Below are 19,463 nucleotides of genomic sequence, written 5' to 3'. Positions count from 1 at the left end.
ATTGATTCATTAAAACACTTTAAACTGTAAATTATTATCAATAAATTGTTTCACATTGCAAGCTAAATTTTTTCCGCTAGCTCTGGTAGACCATTCACTTTAATAAACACCGCTTATTTTTTACTTTTAAAAGCTGACATGAAGGTGTTGGCGGATGTAGGAAGGGGTCAGGTGTAGCTATATTAGGGGTCGATCATGGGGTATTATAATATATGTATGGGGCCGATTCATTTCCTGGAGTAATCCACCGACCGGATGACGTTCGCTCAACATTTGTTACGCACTTCCAATAAACGTAACAATGACTAGGCCAGTTTCCATTGCTTAACAGTATTGTTAGACATGCTCCATGCCACTCTATGCGACGTGTTGGTTGATCCAATATATCTACCCACATATGATTCACCTCATCATAACTGTCTATATTCATACAAATCAGTACACCGCTTGGGCCCGGTTAAAACATAGTTGTCCACAAGGTACAAGCCGTGTTTAGTGAGATAAAATCTATTATATTATTGATGAAAAACATTGCATGGTGATATTATATGACATTTAGTACGATTGGCAACACATACAGGAAATAACACTAATTATTGTTTTTGATATCTCAATGCTTTTCATCATTTTTGATAACACATAATATTATATTATACCTATTAATATAGTTTGATTGTTTCTCGTATTAGGTACTGCAACTGAACTTTAATAAGAAACCTTTTATTTTTAACCATACTTGAGAGTGATCTCAGTCTTTGGTATCTACTCTTAAGATATTCAAACGAATAAAAAACTGAATATACTTTACATAATATGTGCCACGTGCTAATATGTCCGTATGGTGCGGGGTCAGATACACGTATAACGGAATGCTGACGACGTTGTTTATAAACTGAATAAGGGTCCCACTGCTGCTTTTTCTCGTAGTACCCATCCCAAATCGTCACAGATAATATGTCACTGCGTCCAACGTCAAGCAAAACATAGCATTCAGAGTGGACTTTATTACTGGGAAGGCAAGCAGTCTATATTTATGAGGCGCACTGGTACGATTCAAAAGTGAAAGGTTTTTTTTATATGAAAAGCGTCATGAGAAATATTATGCTGTATAAATTAATGTGCCTGCAATATACGGCAACCATATAAAAAAATCTAGCACAGATGCCAACAAATCTTCATGTCTGAAAATATAAAAAAAAACACTTTTAAGCTTCGATAAAACATGAACCTCAGTACTATGTCGTAAAATATTAGAAAATTCAAGGGTTTTTATGATTAAATTTAGGATTTTCAAAAATCTAAAAATTTAGATGCATTATTAACTAAGTTATTAATGCAATTATTATAAATCTAGTAGGTATTCGTTTATTGCTATTATATTTGAAATGTATTTCAGTTATACAAGTCCCTACAAAAAAAAATAGATTCATAATAATCTTCAGTGCATAGTAACTAGGGTTGACTAGTATTGTTTAGGCCACTGGACTACAGATAATATAGTATCCAGCAGTATTTTCAAGGTATGAGAACAATTAACCACCTACCGTTCATTAACCTCCCGTCAATAACCCTCCGAACAACAACCTTCTGTTTAAAAAAATCCGTGTGAAACCTCCCGCCTCACCCGGGAATTATATCGTTATAATATTAAACGACTAACCTCTTCTCCACTTAAAAGATAAATGTATACTAAAATAAATTTAATAAAAAAGATTTTTTTCCGACCATGTCCGATCCTAATAAGATCATGTGGGCCTTCACAGTGTGGAGGTTTGTATCAACAGATTTTGTTTTTACGGAAAATGGGTATCACCCATTTTCTCAATCGCTTTGGTCCAAATTCTGACTCATACACAAATTGAAAAACAATAATTATGTGTACTTGTCAGACCCTAGATTCGAACCTGGGACCCACGACGCTATAGGCCGACGCTTAAGGCGCGGGCCATCGTGAGTGTCTAAAAATAAATAATACGTAGGTAAATAAAATGAGATGATACTAAAAAATTCTCTCTTTGACTGTCCTAATAGGTATAGAATTTTAACAACATACCGAAGAATATTTAACTATGTTTTCTGTTAGATTTGCATAATATGTTAAAACTTATAATTTTAATCTTTCTCTCTAACTCTATTCCTGAAATTAGCGTATTATGTGTTACCTAGTTTAATTTTATATTTATTTAACACATTATTTTGTCATAAAATTTTTTTATTGTTTGTTCTAGGTATTAATGAAATCCTATTTGTTGGGATAATGGATCGTTTAGAGGATGTTTAACTATGAACATGGTTTTCTTCATATGATTAACTTTATTATTATCATGAATAATAATATACAGAGTAATAGATTACATTTTGTTATGCGACCGTTACAATAGACCTTCGATTATACACTAATGTCATGCCGGACACTCAAGTGAACATTTAACTGTAATTAGTATTTAGTATTGGACGACAGCCAGTGCCGTAGTTAACCGTAGTAATAATATTCTTATATTATTACTTATAATATTTAGTTATGTTATTATATTAGACGGCTATATATCAACACGCCTCTTAGCCGTTTAATTACTTTTGTATCTGTACACTAGATTAACTTCAGTCTTTGACGATTTTCCAGGAAGCTCGTTTTATCCAATGCTTTGGTAAAGATGTCCGCTATATTATTTTTTGAATCAACTTTTACTATGTCAATCGTCTTGTTTTGGTAATGTTCGTTTACATAATGAAATTGAATTTCAATGTGTTTAGAGTTTTTTGTAAAATTTCCAAACTTTGCAATAGCGACCGCTCCGCTATTGTCCTCGTGAATTTTGATTGGTGTATTTACTTTTAAATCAAAACTTTCGTTACATATATTTCTCACAAATAAAATTTCTGTGACTGCTTCTGACAGTGCTATATATTCCGCGAAAGTGGAGCATTTTGTAACCACATTTTGTTTTTTTGACTTCCAAAAAATTAAATTTCCGTTTAGTCGAATAGCATAACCGCTCGTCGATTTTCTGTCTATATTGTCGCCCGCATAGTCCGAGTCGACGTAACAATCAATTTTATCGTTCTTTTCGTTTTTGTCATATCTTAATTTTAGATCTTTGGTCTTTAATAAGTATTTTAGAATTCGCATCGCATACTTGTAATGGGTTTTGTCGTAGCAGTTTTGAAAACGGCTTAAGTAATTAACGCTGTACGCGATATCAGGTCTAGTGCCTGAGCTTATGTATAAAAGTTCGCCGATCAAGTTTCTGTATTTTATTGATTCATCTGTTTCGCTCGCTTGATCGATTTTTAGGTTTGTCTCCATTGGAGTTTCGTATAGTTTAGAATTTTCTAACTGATATTTAGAGGCTAATGATTCGATATATTTTGTCTGGCTTAGCTTCATGTTGTTTTGATCTTTATTGTAATCAATATCGATGCCTATATAACTTTTAACCTCATTAAGGTCTTTCATCGTAAATCTTTTCATTAAACTTTTCTTAATTAAGTCAATTTTTAATTTGTCTTTCCCACAGATCAACAGATCGTCTACGAATACCAGGAGATATATTGATTCCTTATTTTCGGTTTTTACATAAAGACAATTATCGTATTCGCTTCTCTTGAAATCTAATTTTTTTACATATTCATCAAATGTTTCGTACCACGCAAGTGGACTTTCTCGCAAACCATATAACGCTTTCTCTAGTTTGCAGACTTTATTTTTTTCCTTTTGATAGCCTTTTGGCTGGTAAATATAAACTTCGCTTTTAACTGGTCCATTGAGAAATGCGGTCTCAACGTCCATCTGGTCAATGAAGAGATTATTCGTTGTGCAATAACTCACAAGAATTTTAAAAGTTAACATTTTTCCCACGGGGGAATAAACGTTTTCCAAGTGTTCTCTTTGTTGAAAGCCGCGTACTACTAGACGCGCTTTGTATGTATCATCGCTCTTTCTTTTAAATATCCATTTAACATCGATTATTTTCTTATCAGTCGGCTTTTCGACTAGACACCATGTTTTGTTTTTATTTAGACAGTTAATTTCTGAATCCATCGCCGCTCGCCAATGGTCAGAGTCTTTTGAGGTTAAAGCTTCCTCATATGTACTTGGCGCATTTGCGTTTATGTAATTAACGTATATACAGTGAGCTATAGGATTTCCGTAACGCTCAACTGTCTTTTTTTCGCGTGCGGATACTCGTCTAGTTTTAACTTTGACCGATTCGCTCGCCTGTTCATTTTCAACAAATACTTCATTATCATTATCATTTTTACGCTCATTTTCACTTTCGCTCAATTCGATCTCCGAGCCCTGCTCATTTAGATCAATGTTTACACGGTTTTGTGATTCGTTATTTCCGTCGAAAGTGTTTTCATTAGTCTGATTTTCTAGGCATATTAGTCTTGTACCTTTTTCGATAACCTGCACATGTCTTGCCTCGATCACCTTATTTTTAACCAAAACTCGGTACCCGAAATGTGTATATCCTACGAGTACTCCGATTTGTGACTTATCGTCCCATTTTTTTCTGTTTATTTCCGGAATTCGGACAAAAACTCTTGAGCCATAAATTTTTAAATGTTTGGCTTTCGGCTTAACCCCGAAAAATATTTCATAAGGCGTTTTATTCTCGCACGTATTTGCGATAGTTCGATTTTTTAAATAGGCAACTGTATTTATTGCCTCGGGCCAATAAATTTTACTTATGCGCGCCTCTTTAATTAAACATCTTGCTATGTCCATTGCTGATCTGTTATAACGTTCAGCGACTCCATTGAGTTCGTGTACGTTTGTCGGACATGGTAAAATTTCGATTCCCTTTTTGTTTGCAAATTCGTATATTTCTCGATTTAAATATTCGGTCCCCTTATCGCATTGCAATCTTTTTATTGATTTCCCGAATTGATTCTCTACAAAGTTAATGTGATTTTTGAGACACTCGGCCGTTTCTGATTTATTTTTTATACAATAAATTTTTGCACATTTGCTGTAATCGTCTATGACAGTCAAAAAATATTTTTCACCTTTATAGCCCACAATATTGTGCGGACCGTTTAGATCGGTGTGTATTATTTCGTTTATTGCTGTTGTTTTCGCGCGATGATTTTCAAAAGGTAAATTTGCCATTTTACTTTCAATACATGTCGCGCATTTCATTTCTTGTTTTTCAAGATGGTCTGGTAGTCCATCAAGTAACTTATCTTTTACTATTTTTTCTAGATATCTAAAGTTTACATGGCCTAACGCACGATGCCACTTTTCCTTTTTTGTTAATCTCGTTGTATTTGTGAAGGCTTCATTTGGATAATCATTGTATGTACTAATCTTGCTTGAATCTTTAGGATTTTTTACACAGCTAGTCATGTAGTATAAATCATTTATTTTATTAGCCACTGCTATAAGGTTTCTGGTTTTTTTATCAAAGATTTTGGCGTTTGAATCGCGCGCTACTATTGTGCAATTTTGTGTTATTTTTGAAAAACTTAACAGATTTTTCTTTAAACCTTCTACTAAATAGACGTTTTTTAGTTCTACTGGCTCAACATTGTTATGGTTTTTAAAGTAACTTACAATATTTCCCACTTTTGTTGCTCGCAACTTTTTTCCGTCGGGTAGGTTTACGTCGATTGGCTCTTTAAGCTCAACGCAACTTGAATAGAACTTATCGCTTTTCACTAGGTGATCTGTGCACCCGCTATCGAGTAGCCACTTTATTTCACTCTCACTTGTTTCTTCACTGTTTGCACTGAGTTTATGATGATTAACTTGAAGAGCCCACGTCTTCAAGTTTTGTTGTTGTTGCTGCTGCTCGATGCCTCTGCCTCGGCTGCCGCCTCGCTGGTATCTGGTGCCTCTGCCTCTGTGATATCCAAATTTCTCGTAATTGTTTTTGTTCGTCGGCTGTTGTGATGTATTGCCGCTGTTTCTGGTGCTGGGCCCATATCCCTGCTGTAGATTGTCGGTTTGATTTGCGAACCAACACTGTTGCTGCTTGTGTCCTTGCTTATTACATATATAGCACAGGGCTTTTGTTTTTGTTTTTGTATTGAATGTGCTTACATTCGTCTTTTGTGGATTTTCCGTGTTTGTTAGGCTTTTTTCCTTGATTTTCGATTTGACATATTCCATTGTTTGTTTTTCCGCCGGAACTATGTCAATGAAATCACCTATCGCACTATAGCTTAACGGTAGTGCCTTTATTAAATATCTTATCTGCTCTTCTTGTTGAAGAGTACCACCTGCATTTATATATTCATTGCAGGTTTTCTGAAAGTCTAAGAAGAAATCATCGACAGTTGCATAGTTTTTCATTTTAATTTCCTCGATTTTTGACCTGCAGATTATCTGCATCGGCGTTGATTTCGTTGAGTGTATTTCATCTAGTTTTTTCAGCATTGTCAATGTCGTGTCGCAGTTCTTGATAAATTCTAATTGGCTATCGGAAACTGCACTAATTAGAATGGTTTTGGCTTTTAAATCTAGTTTTTTCCATTCCGCATATTTTTCTGTTGTTTCCATTGTTCGGATTGCTGGCGCTTGACACTCGTTGTATTCTAGAATGTTCAGCAATCTGTATTTCCAGCTGTTGTAATTCCTTCCTTCGAAGATTGGTATATTTACCTCTGTGATCTTCGTTAGATTTGCCATTTTCGTAATAATAATTTTATTTATTATTTTTTTTTTTTTTTGAATTATTTTGCAGCCTTACGCCACCACTGCGTTTCACTTAATAAAGCGGTCGGTTTTCTGATCCGCTGTGATCGCACTTGTATTATTGTTACCGTGAACCCGCGGTACAATTTACGGAGCACTGGTTTTACGTTTTAAACCACGTTGCACTTGTTATATATTTCAACCTTTTGAATTTGGATCGCAACCACGTTCTGCTACCATGTTGGGATAATGGATCGTTTAGAGGATGTTTAACTATGAACATGGTTTTCTTCATATGATTAACTTTATTATTATCATGAATAATAATATACAGAGTAATAGATTACATTTTGTTATGCGACCGTTACAATAGACCTTCGATTATACACTAATGTCATGCCGGACACTCAAGTGAACATTTAACTGTAATTAGTATTTAGTATTGGACGACAGCCAGTGCCGTAGTTAACCGTAGTAATAATATTCTTATATTATTACTTATAATATTTAGTTATGTTATTATATTAGACGGCTATATATCAACACTATTTAATCAAGATTTATTTTTATATGGGGGGTCAATGTCCAGGGATTTATTAAACAATGTTTTTTTTATTTGGGGGGTAATTGTCGTAGAACCCATTTCAAATTATCAATTGTCTGATCACTTTTACTGATTTCACCTTCATACATTTCAGTTATTCTAATGGCTAATGATATCGTTATGGTGTAATTTATTAAATAGTATGTTTTTTCTATTGCAGTACATTCTCTGCCAAACCTGACGGTGCTATCACTGTCGGGCTGCAGCAAGGTGACGGACGAAGGCGTAGAGTTAGTGGCAGAGAACCTTCCAAGACTTCGTGCCCTAGATCTGTCCTGGTGTCCTAGAATCACCGACGCCGCCCTCGAGTACATCGCCTGCGACCTCAACCATCTCGAAGAGCTCACTCTCGATAGGTCAGTGGCATTTTTACCTATCTACCTTCAAGTACCAACACATTTTTTATTTATTTGTAGTATTATTATCTTTTTTTCAATAGATAATAGTCATTATAAATGATGTATATAAAATGTAATAATAAGATTCATGAATTTCTGAAAAGAACTTTTCCCAAAATTACCATCTATAAAACATTACCGAAATATACATTAAATATCTGTTTCATCCGATAGAAAGTTTTCTACGCCTCCAATTACAACGTAGATGTACATATCTATACGGATAGTTAGGCGATTTGTTTTGTAGAATATTTTGTAAGCCGTTTTTACAGTTTTTGCAAAAAAGGAAGCTTTTAGTGATGTACAACTTTATGGGAAAACTTTTACCGTACTTAACATATTGTTGTGCTACGTAACGTTGGAAATAAATCCACAACAATGGCTGCGAAAGTTTTAAGCACACGTCAAGCCAATAAAATTCTTTTGCGTGTTTTACAAATTGTGTTTGTCAATATTCAAAAGATTTAATACCTTTTTATACATAGGAATTGTATACAAAAAAATAAGGATTTCTTTGCTAGATAAAGTCATTAAAAGAATTTCACGGTTGTTTGTTTCATATATATTTTTTAGGTTTCTACTGTTGCCGTTTTCCCTGATTCCAAGCTCGTCCATGAGGTTTGACCAATATACTTAATCGGAAATTTGTGACAGCTTAACTCATATACTCGCTCCCTAATCTAAGAAGAATTGTAGAACATTTCTGAGAGACTATGTTCTATACACCATTCGGATCTCATGTTTACTTAGTTTTCTCTCGATGGCATCGGTAGTGATTTTGATGTATGACAGATTAGCTCACTCTTTGAATGCTGTATACTCATGCTGATTAACGGAATTATTATTTGAACTGGCCTTTAGAATAGTTTCGTTGGAGTATATATTTACTACCAAGATTTTTGGAGAATATGTTGATCGTCAAGCGATATGATTGTATGTAATTTCATGTTCACAGATCTTTTCAATCAAAATCCATTCCATTTTTAAACATAACCAGAACAACATCGCTATAGATGCCATAGATAATAGCAAAATACTAAAAATAATGATAGGTACGTAAGGTCACGTGACAAAATGTGTAAATTTCGTGAAATTGGTCGTGCGAGTGAGGTAACCAGTGTGTTTTTGATAATGCCAAATAAAACGACATCACACACTTTTGCCAATGTTTCGAGCTTATCGTGAACTCGAACGAGCTCACGTGACGTGAGAACAGTTTGTTTCTGCCTTAATTATCATAAAAAATCCAAGACACTGTGAAATTCTACCTCCGTATTTGAGCGAAATGATAATTTCTTTTTCATATGATATGATATATTATATAATTTTGATGGTATCATGCCAGCCAATTATGTAGTAGGTACGCTATCGTCGTTCAATTCACGAGAGTAGAATATTTTAAGGGTGTGTATAACTGTATTTTGCCGAGGTGAAAGAGATTCTTAAAGGAACTTAAATCGGATCTTCAAGGTATCTGCCTAGGGATGAATTTGCAAGCTGAATTAATTAATTAATTCGCTTGCTTCAATATGCTTCAGCCACAACGCACGGTCCCGCACAGTTACGACAAAGTTAGCAGCGATTCACAACATTCGATATCCATACAATGATTTCTTTATAAATAGTGGATGATTATTGTGATTAAATCGAAACAAAACTTTACGGAAATTTTGAAAATGTGTGGAGTTTGCCCAACGACAATAGTTGTGGAAATAGTTGAGACAATTAATGTAATAATTCTAGTGGTGGTTTTGGGGACGTGGATGCAATAATGCGATTAATCGTTATTGGGGTCTAGGACTATTCGGTGCTGGGACAACTGGGCGCCACGCAATCGAATGAAATTCGAAAATAAATAGTGGTTCGTGAATTATAGATACTTTTAAAAGATATATTTTATATTAAAGTTATTATACTCGTATTATTATTTAATACTTGGTGAGAATTTAAATAATCCACACGTAAAAAATAATGATGTAATTGTACGTATGTTACAAGTTGTTGTAAGTTAGAATGAAGAGATAGTTTTTTTACTTTTATATAAATACTCAGGCATGATAATTCAATGAATTTAAACTACTAAGTAGTAAATAGAAACTGATTAAAATTCCTTTCTACTTTCTGTATGAAACCGTGAGGAATGTATATTTATTTCATTCGGCGTCTATTTTTGTCCTGGCGTCTAGTTCTATCATTTCCGTTTTTAGGTATTAAACATACTTATTTCAAAAATACTAAAACTTAAATAAACATTGATTTGATTTTTTCCACTTCGATTATGAAAAATACGTACAATATTAATTACATGATGTCGGTACTTTATGGGAAGCAACCCCATTTGTTTTATGGGAAACCATCATTTGGATATAAATAATGTGTTAATTTGACGATATTTAATTTAAGTGTGTTGTCAGCTATACATCCACCCATCATCAGAATGACCCAAATATAACTATCTGGTATAAAAATTCAAATAATGTACGTTTTCGACCCGAAAGTCATGTCATAAAAAGTGTAGATACTGTGCTAAATCTACTTAGTTTTTTGTACATAACAGAGGCGTAGTTTATCTATTTTACTACAGAAATTGTACTATTATGGACTTAAGATAGCATTAATCTCTGGATTTTGTATAATATTTTGTAGTTGGTTTAACACAATACATCTGCCGCCCCCAGGCAGCGCCAAACTGCCGCCTCATTTTTTCTACCGTATTTTTTATCATCCTTTCATGACACCAATATCTAAGTAATGTATTGTATGGATACATTACTAACAAGACCTATAATATCACGAAATCTAATTTAAATGTCATCTCTGCTTCAATAGACAAATAGTGTGCGTCAACGGTTACAGATAGGTACATTTAAAAATACATGTAACAACTTCCAAAACTCGCGAGTGACTGGCAAAAATATTTGGATAAATTTTATATTAGGTTCCTAAGTATGTACCTACCTATAATTCAACGGTAGTTCGCAAATCTGTGCATGTCATTGCTAATCACCAAGGATGCGATGTCCAAGGATAATGGAAGTAAACTAGACATCATGTACCCGACAAAAAAATACAGTCCTGTTAATTTTTTTATAGTAGGTAACTAACACACTTACCAATTAGTTTCCAATCAGTGAGCTGATTTTGTTAATGGAAAGATATTTTCGTTATAACTAAGTTTAGGTAAGTAGTTATTTCTATATATACCTAATGATTTTCCTCGATTTGCCGCCCTTCGAGTAAGTACCGCCCCCAAGCGACGCTCAATCTGACTACCCCCACGGGACGTCACTGCTCTCTGATATTACCTGCGATCAGAAGTGTTCACTTGAAATGTATATTTCTAAAAGGTCAGGCTTGTCGAAACACCATTACAAAATTCAATATTGTGATTCTCAGAAATGAGAAAGTTCGTCACGTTATTTTATCATTTACCACTATGTACCGCTATAAATATATGTAAATATAAACGTAATGCACGACAATGGCATTCCCATATAATATTATTTATTATTGAACTATGTAGATCTTTCTGATACTCTAAAAAAATCTTTGGGTCTACAGTAGAAATTAGATTTTTCACCAGAAGTTTTAAACATCATTCATTTTACATTTCATTACACCGGTCATTTAATAACTCGAGATGCATTTATAATGTAGAGTTACGTTAAATCAAAAAAACGCCAATATAACATCATGTATACCAAAATACGAGTACAAACGAATGTTGTCATGATTGATTATTTTTAATAAATAATTCCATAATTAACGCATCATGGCATCTTATTTACAACAACATGTTATTCTTTACTATATTGCGTAGGTAGAAATCTAGATGGGTATAAAGAGAAGGCAAATGTCTCACTGCATATTATATCTATTTATTCAATTAATTAATGTAGATTCCAGGGGGTGTCGAGTATTTTTATTCTGAAAAGGGGGTAGTGAGACAAAATTCTGTGAAGGGAAGCTACATGTTTTTCGAATTTATGTTTAGTTACCAAATGGTTTTAGGAATCCACATCAAACTAAAATACCAAAAGCTCTCCTCGACATATCGAAAAAATTAAAGCGGAAGCCGACTGTTTTTTGATATTGATATTATCATAATATTATTTGAACTATTTACATAAGTATTTATTTTGTGATCAATTTAGAAATAAAATTATTGATACATTAGTAATTGTAATATGACAGCATTCATTCTGTGGCATTTTTTTCGTTCTATTGTATAAAAGATTTATATCTAGCATAATTTCAAAAACAATTATTGCAATCAATAATTGTCAAAGGACGAATAAAAACGATATTATAAAAAATACGTTTAGTTAAGATTTAGTAAGTACACTAAAAATTATTATTTAAAACATCCTAATGACTATCTAAATTTTATTCGTATGTTATCACTATATCCTTTAGCAAATATCAGACAGCCTTAAATCGCCAGTCTTTTCTATATGCAAATAATTATGTTCATAAAAACAAGAAAGGCCCATTAATTCTAAATGTATGTCACTTAACATTTTTTCAGACATAGTTAGTATAAAGGTATTGTTGGAAATAAATAAAAAAGCGGTATTTTTTATCAGCTTGTAAATAAAATTTGAGTGTTTGATATCTTTGTTACTGCTTGGAGTTTTGGAAATGTGCCAAAATTTTATTTGAAATTCGATATTTACGATTCTTTTGGAGACTTTTCTTGTGAATATTCGTTAAACTATTTTTTTCTTACACGTCGAATATAAAATATTAAGATACACGAGAAGCTGATTCAACACTTTCCATAAAACATTATTTTTATTGTTAGGCGTATTTTTTACGTTGGGTTGGGATAATATCTTATATGATATTACAAGGCCGTGATAATTTCAACCATTTCAAATATATGACATGACATGATAAATCTTACTAAAACTTTCGGGATAGGCATATAAATTTTATTTTTAAATAAGAACATATTATATTTGGAGTAGACAGTTAACAATAGGTACTTGTATCCGTGTGACCGTATAATAATGTAATGTCCATTCTTAAATTTGGTGTATATTCTGTATTGAATGAAAATATTATAATAATTCCATTATTCAAATACAAGAACGTCAATATAGTATAATCATCAATAATACCGCATCTGCGATTCTATACACAATGTGCCCATCGACGGTAGTCTATCATATTATTATATTGATGTATTGAGGTATTATAATTGCTACAATAAGTTAGCCGTCACTCTAAACTGTCAAAAAGTGCTATGTTTTAACAGCCTCTCTCTTGGCCATGGCCCCCACATCGTTTGACGGTGTTTGGCGCCCCCTCTGCCAACTTATCGCTAATATTCTACATTAGTGTTCTCCAAATGGTATGTATTTCTAAATAAATCCACTTGAATGATTGAGCTGTTAGCATTCGTATAATGAAGAACCGATCGCGACCCCCTTTTGTGATAACCAAATAACACACAACCCTTTGCCAAATTAGATAGTCATTTTTATTAGTCAGGAAACACATTAAAACTTATTTTAAAATAAAACACTGCTTGTGAAATAGCACCACAGGCGATTTTTTTGCTATTAGGGCAAATTTGTGGTGAATGTTTATCTCACTTAACTGGTCAAGCCACCATGCCACCCCCCCCCCCTAAGCCAGGTCCCCAAAGCTAGAGCCCCTGTCAGCCCCCTCCCCCCCCTTGTGGGAGCCATGCTCTTGTCTGTGTTAACTTTTAGAGCGATATCGACAGTTTTAATCGTTTAGTTTAGAGACGGTTAACTTATTGTCACAATTATTATAATACGTCAACACATCCTACATAATATAATAAATGGATAATATTTATCACATTAGCCGTCGCTAGCCTACTTGTGTATAGACCCCCAAGAGTAGGTATCTCAGATAAACGTGACGGTTCCGGGCGAAATCAATGGATGATTATTGATTAACGGTTCTATTGTTTTTTTGACATTATTACCAAATACACAGAACGTATTTCTACGTCAAAAATACCACAACCATTAATATCAAATGTTAAGTCAATACTAAAATTTATTACTAAATACATAACGACAAGCCATGGCGATATTATGTTTGCGTTGAGTTAATAATAGGTTTTCATTAAAAACCTATCATAATATTTATTTAATTTTTTCAGACAGAATTATTGTAGGTATATTCAACGAAGAATGGTTACTTTATAAGGTTTGTGTATAACCAGTGCTAAGTAGGCAAATAATATGTAAGTGGATATTGTATTCAATCAAATATTGTTCCTCGGCTCTACGATATTTTGTAAGTGTAGTAGATTCATTTTACCATATTATTGAAATTTGACTCTATTATACGATTGAACGCAATAATTGTACCTCATATAAATACGTATTATACAAGTGGATGACGTATTTAAAGGTAAGGGTAGAAATCCTTCTGCCGGTAGTGATTGCAAACACCTCGACCTTTCTGTCTGACAGCAAAAGAAATACGTCCTCCGGGAAGTGCTCTTTTTATAACAGTCCTTGACCTCTTTCCTTTTCCTTTTTAATCCTCGTTTCCATATTTTTATAACGACATGTCAAAAGTCACGAACAAATAAAAACCTATTTTATGTCTGCTTGATTTAAAAGCACACCTCAGTGAAACGGCAAATAGTCGCAGTACACATCATAAACTTACATAAAGCAAAGTCAACATTCTAATAAATACAATAAACAACGATGATATTTGGAAAGCTTTAAAGACTCTCTTGGATAATAACTATATTTTTTCTGAATTTTAATATACCTAGTCATCGAGTGAGAGGTTTTTAAAATCTCTGTCAAGGTACATATCAACATTTTGTACATTTAAAACGGTCTTGTTTAGAAATGAAAGCTGCAGTGGCATATTTTTTATACATAATAAATCCTTAATTAGTGTTGTACCTATGCTCTAAGCTCTAAGCTTTAAGCCTAAGTTAAATATTGTTTTGGTTCGAGTTGTAATTAGATTGGTAAAATATAATAATATAAGTTGGGTGACGCTTTCCATATTTTAATCAAAATACGGCAGACGCCGTCGTACAGCCGACGGTATTGGACGTTTATTCGAACCATTGATGAGAATCGCTGTCAGAAGTAGAGACATTTTTTTTGAAACCTACTATTACTACTTCTTCACAAATACAACAATATCATCGGAAAAGCACAAGTGCCCAAAGCAGTTGCCGTTAAGGGGCGGCTGAAGAGCTCCGTATTCAAATATAATTTAGTATGAAATCGACCTCGGCGTCGTACGCACGTTAATTTTAATCGATCTTTTGGCAAAAATCACTAATCATCGGAGATTTTATTTAAAAAAAAAACATTATTATTAGTATTATTACTATTGTCGACCTTCTACATTATTATTATTGTGGACAATCTTACATTATTATTTGATAAACACCACCTGCACGTGTCCGCTGATCAGAAAACAGGGCTGTCAAAATAATATAATATTTGTAAAATGTTAATTTCATCATAGTTTTTAATCAAACCTGTGCAAGTACATACTGATAACTTGGGTGGATATCGTGGCAAACATACTATTGATATATCTACGGGTATATTATTATTATAACCCAATTCAAATTGAACATATTTAGGACCTACATATTAAAAATAATAGGTATTGTTTAATTCTAATGCATATTTTTTAAAACGTAGAATTTACTGTCTGCCTATAAAAAGAAAGTGACTTTTTATTGCCTGCGCAACTTCACTTTTATACTAGTGAAACAAGTGGTAGGTAAAGCCAATGGGCGAAATTATATATTATATTAAGAGTGCCTAAAAATAATTATTAACATACAGTCACTAGACACATTATTTTTTTATTTATCATCGGACTGGCGGGCTTATAAAAAATGACTATAAAAAATGACTGTCCTAGAAAAAGTGTCTGACAGGGCTGCCGACGCAATTAATTATATTGTACTTTTAAATTTAATTTATAATATATTTTATTTAAGTTTTGTGCATCTAATGCCGGGTCCACACTGGCGCAAAACAATTTCGCGCGACAACCTCGATAAATTTTACGATAATTATCATAATGGCTTAAAAATTTTTACGATAATTATCATACTTATCGTAAAATTTAACGAGGTTGCCGGCAACATGTTGCCAATTTGGACCCGGCATAATATCCACTGTGGTTCACGTAGTGGCATGTACCTGTTTTTCTGGGGTCAACTAATTCAAAAAGTAAACACCCATAATAGAATTTTTCCAGTTTTGGTTGCATTATATTCCAACTCATTTCCGATATTATTAATGGAAATTTCTCGGTGTACATAGTAAACAAACCTACGAATAAAAAAAGACAGTAAGGAACACAGTGATTCATCGCAGTAAAAACTGGCAACCAAAATGGATTATATAATATATTCCATCGTATTATTTTCTCGAAATCATAAAGATTATAATAGTATTTGAGTATCAACCTATGTTCAATTTGAATTGGGTTATAATAATAATATACCCGTAGATATATCAATAGTATGTTTGCCACGATATCCACCCAAGTTATCAGTACTTGCACAGGTTTGATTAAAAACTATGATGAAATTAACATTTTACAAATATTATATTATTTTGACAGCCCTGTTTTCTGATCAGCGGACACGTGCAGGTGGTGTTTATCAAATAATAATGTAAGATTGTCCACAATAATAATAATGTAGAAAGTCGACAATAGTAATAATACTAATAATAATGTTTTTTTTTAAATAAAATCTCCGATGATTAGTGATTTTTGCCAAAAGATCGATTAAAATTAACGTGCGTACGACGCCGAGGTCGATTTCATACTAAATTATATTTGAATACCGAGCTCTTCAGCCGCCCCTTAATGGGGATCTCTCTGTTCTAGCAGCCAAGTAGCATTGATTGGTCACTTTTGAAAACACTTTCCAAACGTCCAAATGCGCTCCATGTCAGTCTTGTTCTACAATCTCGTCATTACCCATCACCTATCACCAGGGAACTCAGATATAATGGGAACTGAAATACATAACGGGTAAGGCGATAGCAGGTAACCGACTCGAGTAAGGAAGAATCCGGGTTAAACTTACACACGTGTTAAGAATACGTTTTACGTCGAATATTAAAAACTGCTCTCGGTTTATGCATTTACGCTCATTAAATGTTGGTGTATTACACACACTCTCGCACGTGCATAATGCGTGCTTCATTTTCGTCGGACACTCACACATTCAAAACCCTGCATCAAGATGCGGCGTATTGAATATAGTCTATCGGTATTCTATTTATTATCTGTTCTGTGCCTATCACCATATAGTATTATGTAGTGGCGAAGGGTGAAAGTAGGCTGTTAAGATCTGACATAAATAATGCACACTAAACTTTGTCAGTCAAATGTATTTGTTTTTATTGAACTAAGGTTACAATGTGTAGATAGTGTTTGTTAGGTTTTAAAATTCAATTAAACCCTTGCCTAATCCAAGCCATAGTACATAATAGTCGTGAAATATTCGTTTATATAAAATTATGCCATTAAATCATACATAATTTAAGAAATTTTATAGACAGAAGAATATTTTTTATCGATTATGGATTGGTTAAGACACGGCTTAATGAATTTAAAAAAAACTAACCAAGACTATCTGGAATATGTATTGTTAAATCAACGAAAATAAATAAGTGTGCAATAAATATTTTTATCGGATCGCTTATAGCATATATAAACTACGAGTATTATGGTTTGGTTAGGCAGGGTTTAATAGAATTTTAAAACTAACCAGCATAATCGGTAAATTTTGTGTTAAAGTTTAGTGTGCACCATCTATGTCGAATCTTAACAGTCTATCTCCACCCCTCGCTACCGGTATTATGTACACACGGTAATAAGTACTTAATCACTTAAAATTTTATGTCGATTTTCTGAAAATTATGATGCATACCAATAATTCGTGAAATTTTCCATATCAAGCACCGAACTCACATGAATTACTATATTAAGAATATACGTAATGGTAAAGATATTTTACAATATTTATACCTACCTACTCGTAATGTCAAAAAAAAAAACGATCTGTCATATTATCAAGTCTAGGAGTGTCGCTTCGATGACACTGACAATGACATTGGAAGTGTTACGTTTTTCTTTTATTAGTCAGATTCATAGCCCACCTTGTTGGCAACGTAGTCGTTTACTTTGTGATAATACTCGTAATATCAAGTATTTCACGCATTTTGACAACACAATTAATCAACATATTGGCAAGCCTTTTAAGTTATCACCGGCTAAAAGGAAACTGTGCAGATTACCAAATACATACTAACTTAATACTATTTTTACAATTTCTCACATAATATTATGTTTACAAGGCGTGCTAGTTTACCTACGACTCCGGCCCCAGTCTAATTCACAGGAAGACCACCATGGGGTGTCCCCAGGGCTCCGTCCTGGGTCCCCTTTTGTGGGACATACTGTTTGACGACGTTCTGTCCCTGCTACTGCATCCGAGCTGCACGCTCGTGGCGTACGCCGACGACTTGCTCCTGCTTGTTGGGGTGACGAGCCGACCGGCACTTGAGCGTGCAGCCACGGACGCCTTGGGCAGAATCCTTAATTGGGGGTTTGTTGGCTTAATTGGCCCGAGCAAGACAGAAACTGTCCTCTTCAGGGGTAGTTCTCGGGTGAACATAACTCGAGGCCACCCACGGTTCGTTTTGGCCAGACCTCAGTGCGTTTCTCCGAAATGGTTACATATCTGGGAGTAATTATTGATGACAAGCTGTCTTTCGTTCACCACGCCAAGACGGCCGTCTCTAAGGAAAATTCGGCCTATCAGAGAATGGCCCGAATGGTGGGCAGCAATTGGGGACCTAAGCCTAGAGCCCTTAAGGTTGCATACGGCGCAATTTTCATGGGAATTGCCGGTTACGCTTCCAGCATTTGGCATTCCCTAGTAAATTCCTTAACTCAAGTGAGACGCGCACTACTAAGCGGGCAGCGACTTACGCTGATCTCGCTTACCAAAGCCTACCGTACAACTTCTACTGACGCGCTTGCCGTACTCGCGGGGGTGCTACCCCTCGATCTGCACGTCCAATTCAGAGGATCGATCACCCTCCTCTTGAGGGGGATCAGCACAACACTCGCCGGTGTCCATCTGACACCAACGCAGAGATCCGAGGACGTTCCTTACAGGAAGACTGTAAGCGACATTGTGTACAAGACCAAATTTGCGGCATGGCAGGCGAGGTGGACCGCCTTCCTCAAGGGTAGGCACACTTTTTTTTCCAGACGTATTCTGCAGTCACCAAACTAGAAGACTCCAACCTTCGCACTGGATTAGCCAGTTCCTCATCGGCCATGGCAACTTTGCCGCCAGACTCCACGAGTTTGGCTTGATGGTAGATGGGCCGCGTTGTACCTGCGGGCATGACCACTAAGATGTTGAACACATCCTCTGTGATTTCCCGCTTATGGAACTCGAACGAGCGGAGCTGTTTGCCAGGGTGCGTCCTCACACAGGCCCAATTGAACATGGAGATCTGATAACAACCGAGGCCAACTTTACGGCATTCGAGAAATTTGCAGCGTTGTATGGGAAGCGGGATATTCCCGACTCCTCTGTAGACTCATCCATTTCAATTAGTGACACTCAGTATGCGGGTATACAGGGCGCTTAACGTCAGCGGACAGCAGAGCCAGTCCAAAAAAAAAAAATATTTCTTAACTTTCTTCTTTAAGCACTACGGTGCATGGTTGCAGCATCAATCCCGTGCGGCTCCGTTTCGGGACGGAATGAGCACTTAAAATCACTTCTTTCAGACACGTTGAA

The 19,463-nt window shown here is 34.7% G+C and overlaps 1 protein-coding gene across 1 annotated transcript in view; it reads left to right on the top strand.

Annotated features, from left to right (window-relative positions):
* Positions 1-19,463, top strand: part of LOC147063380 (uncharacterized) — a 174,896-nt gene that overhangs the window by 117,460 nt on the left and 37,973 nt on the right. The window contains exon 4 of the mRNA XM_085960064.1: positions 7,408-7,603. Coding sequence (XP_085816190.1) covers positions 7,408-7,603 — 196 coding nt within the window. The remainder of the gene's footprint in view (positions 1-7,407; positions 7,604-19,463) is intronic.

This window comes from Rhyacophila brunnea, unplaced genomic scaffold, assembly GCF_057557595.1.
Source record: "Rhyacophila brunnea isolate RB1 unplaced genomic scaffold, BYU_Rbru_1.0 scaffold_9, whole genome shotgun sequence".
Classification (NCBI taxonomy): Eukaryota; Metazoa; Arthropoda; class Insecta; order Trichoptera; family Rhyacophilidae; genus Rhyacophila; species Rhyacophila brunnea.
Note: the sequence above shows the minus strand (reverse complement) of the source record. Positions and strands in the feature narration are given on the sequence as shown.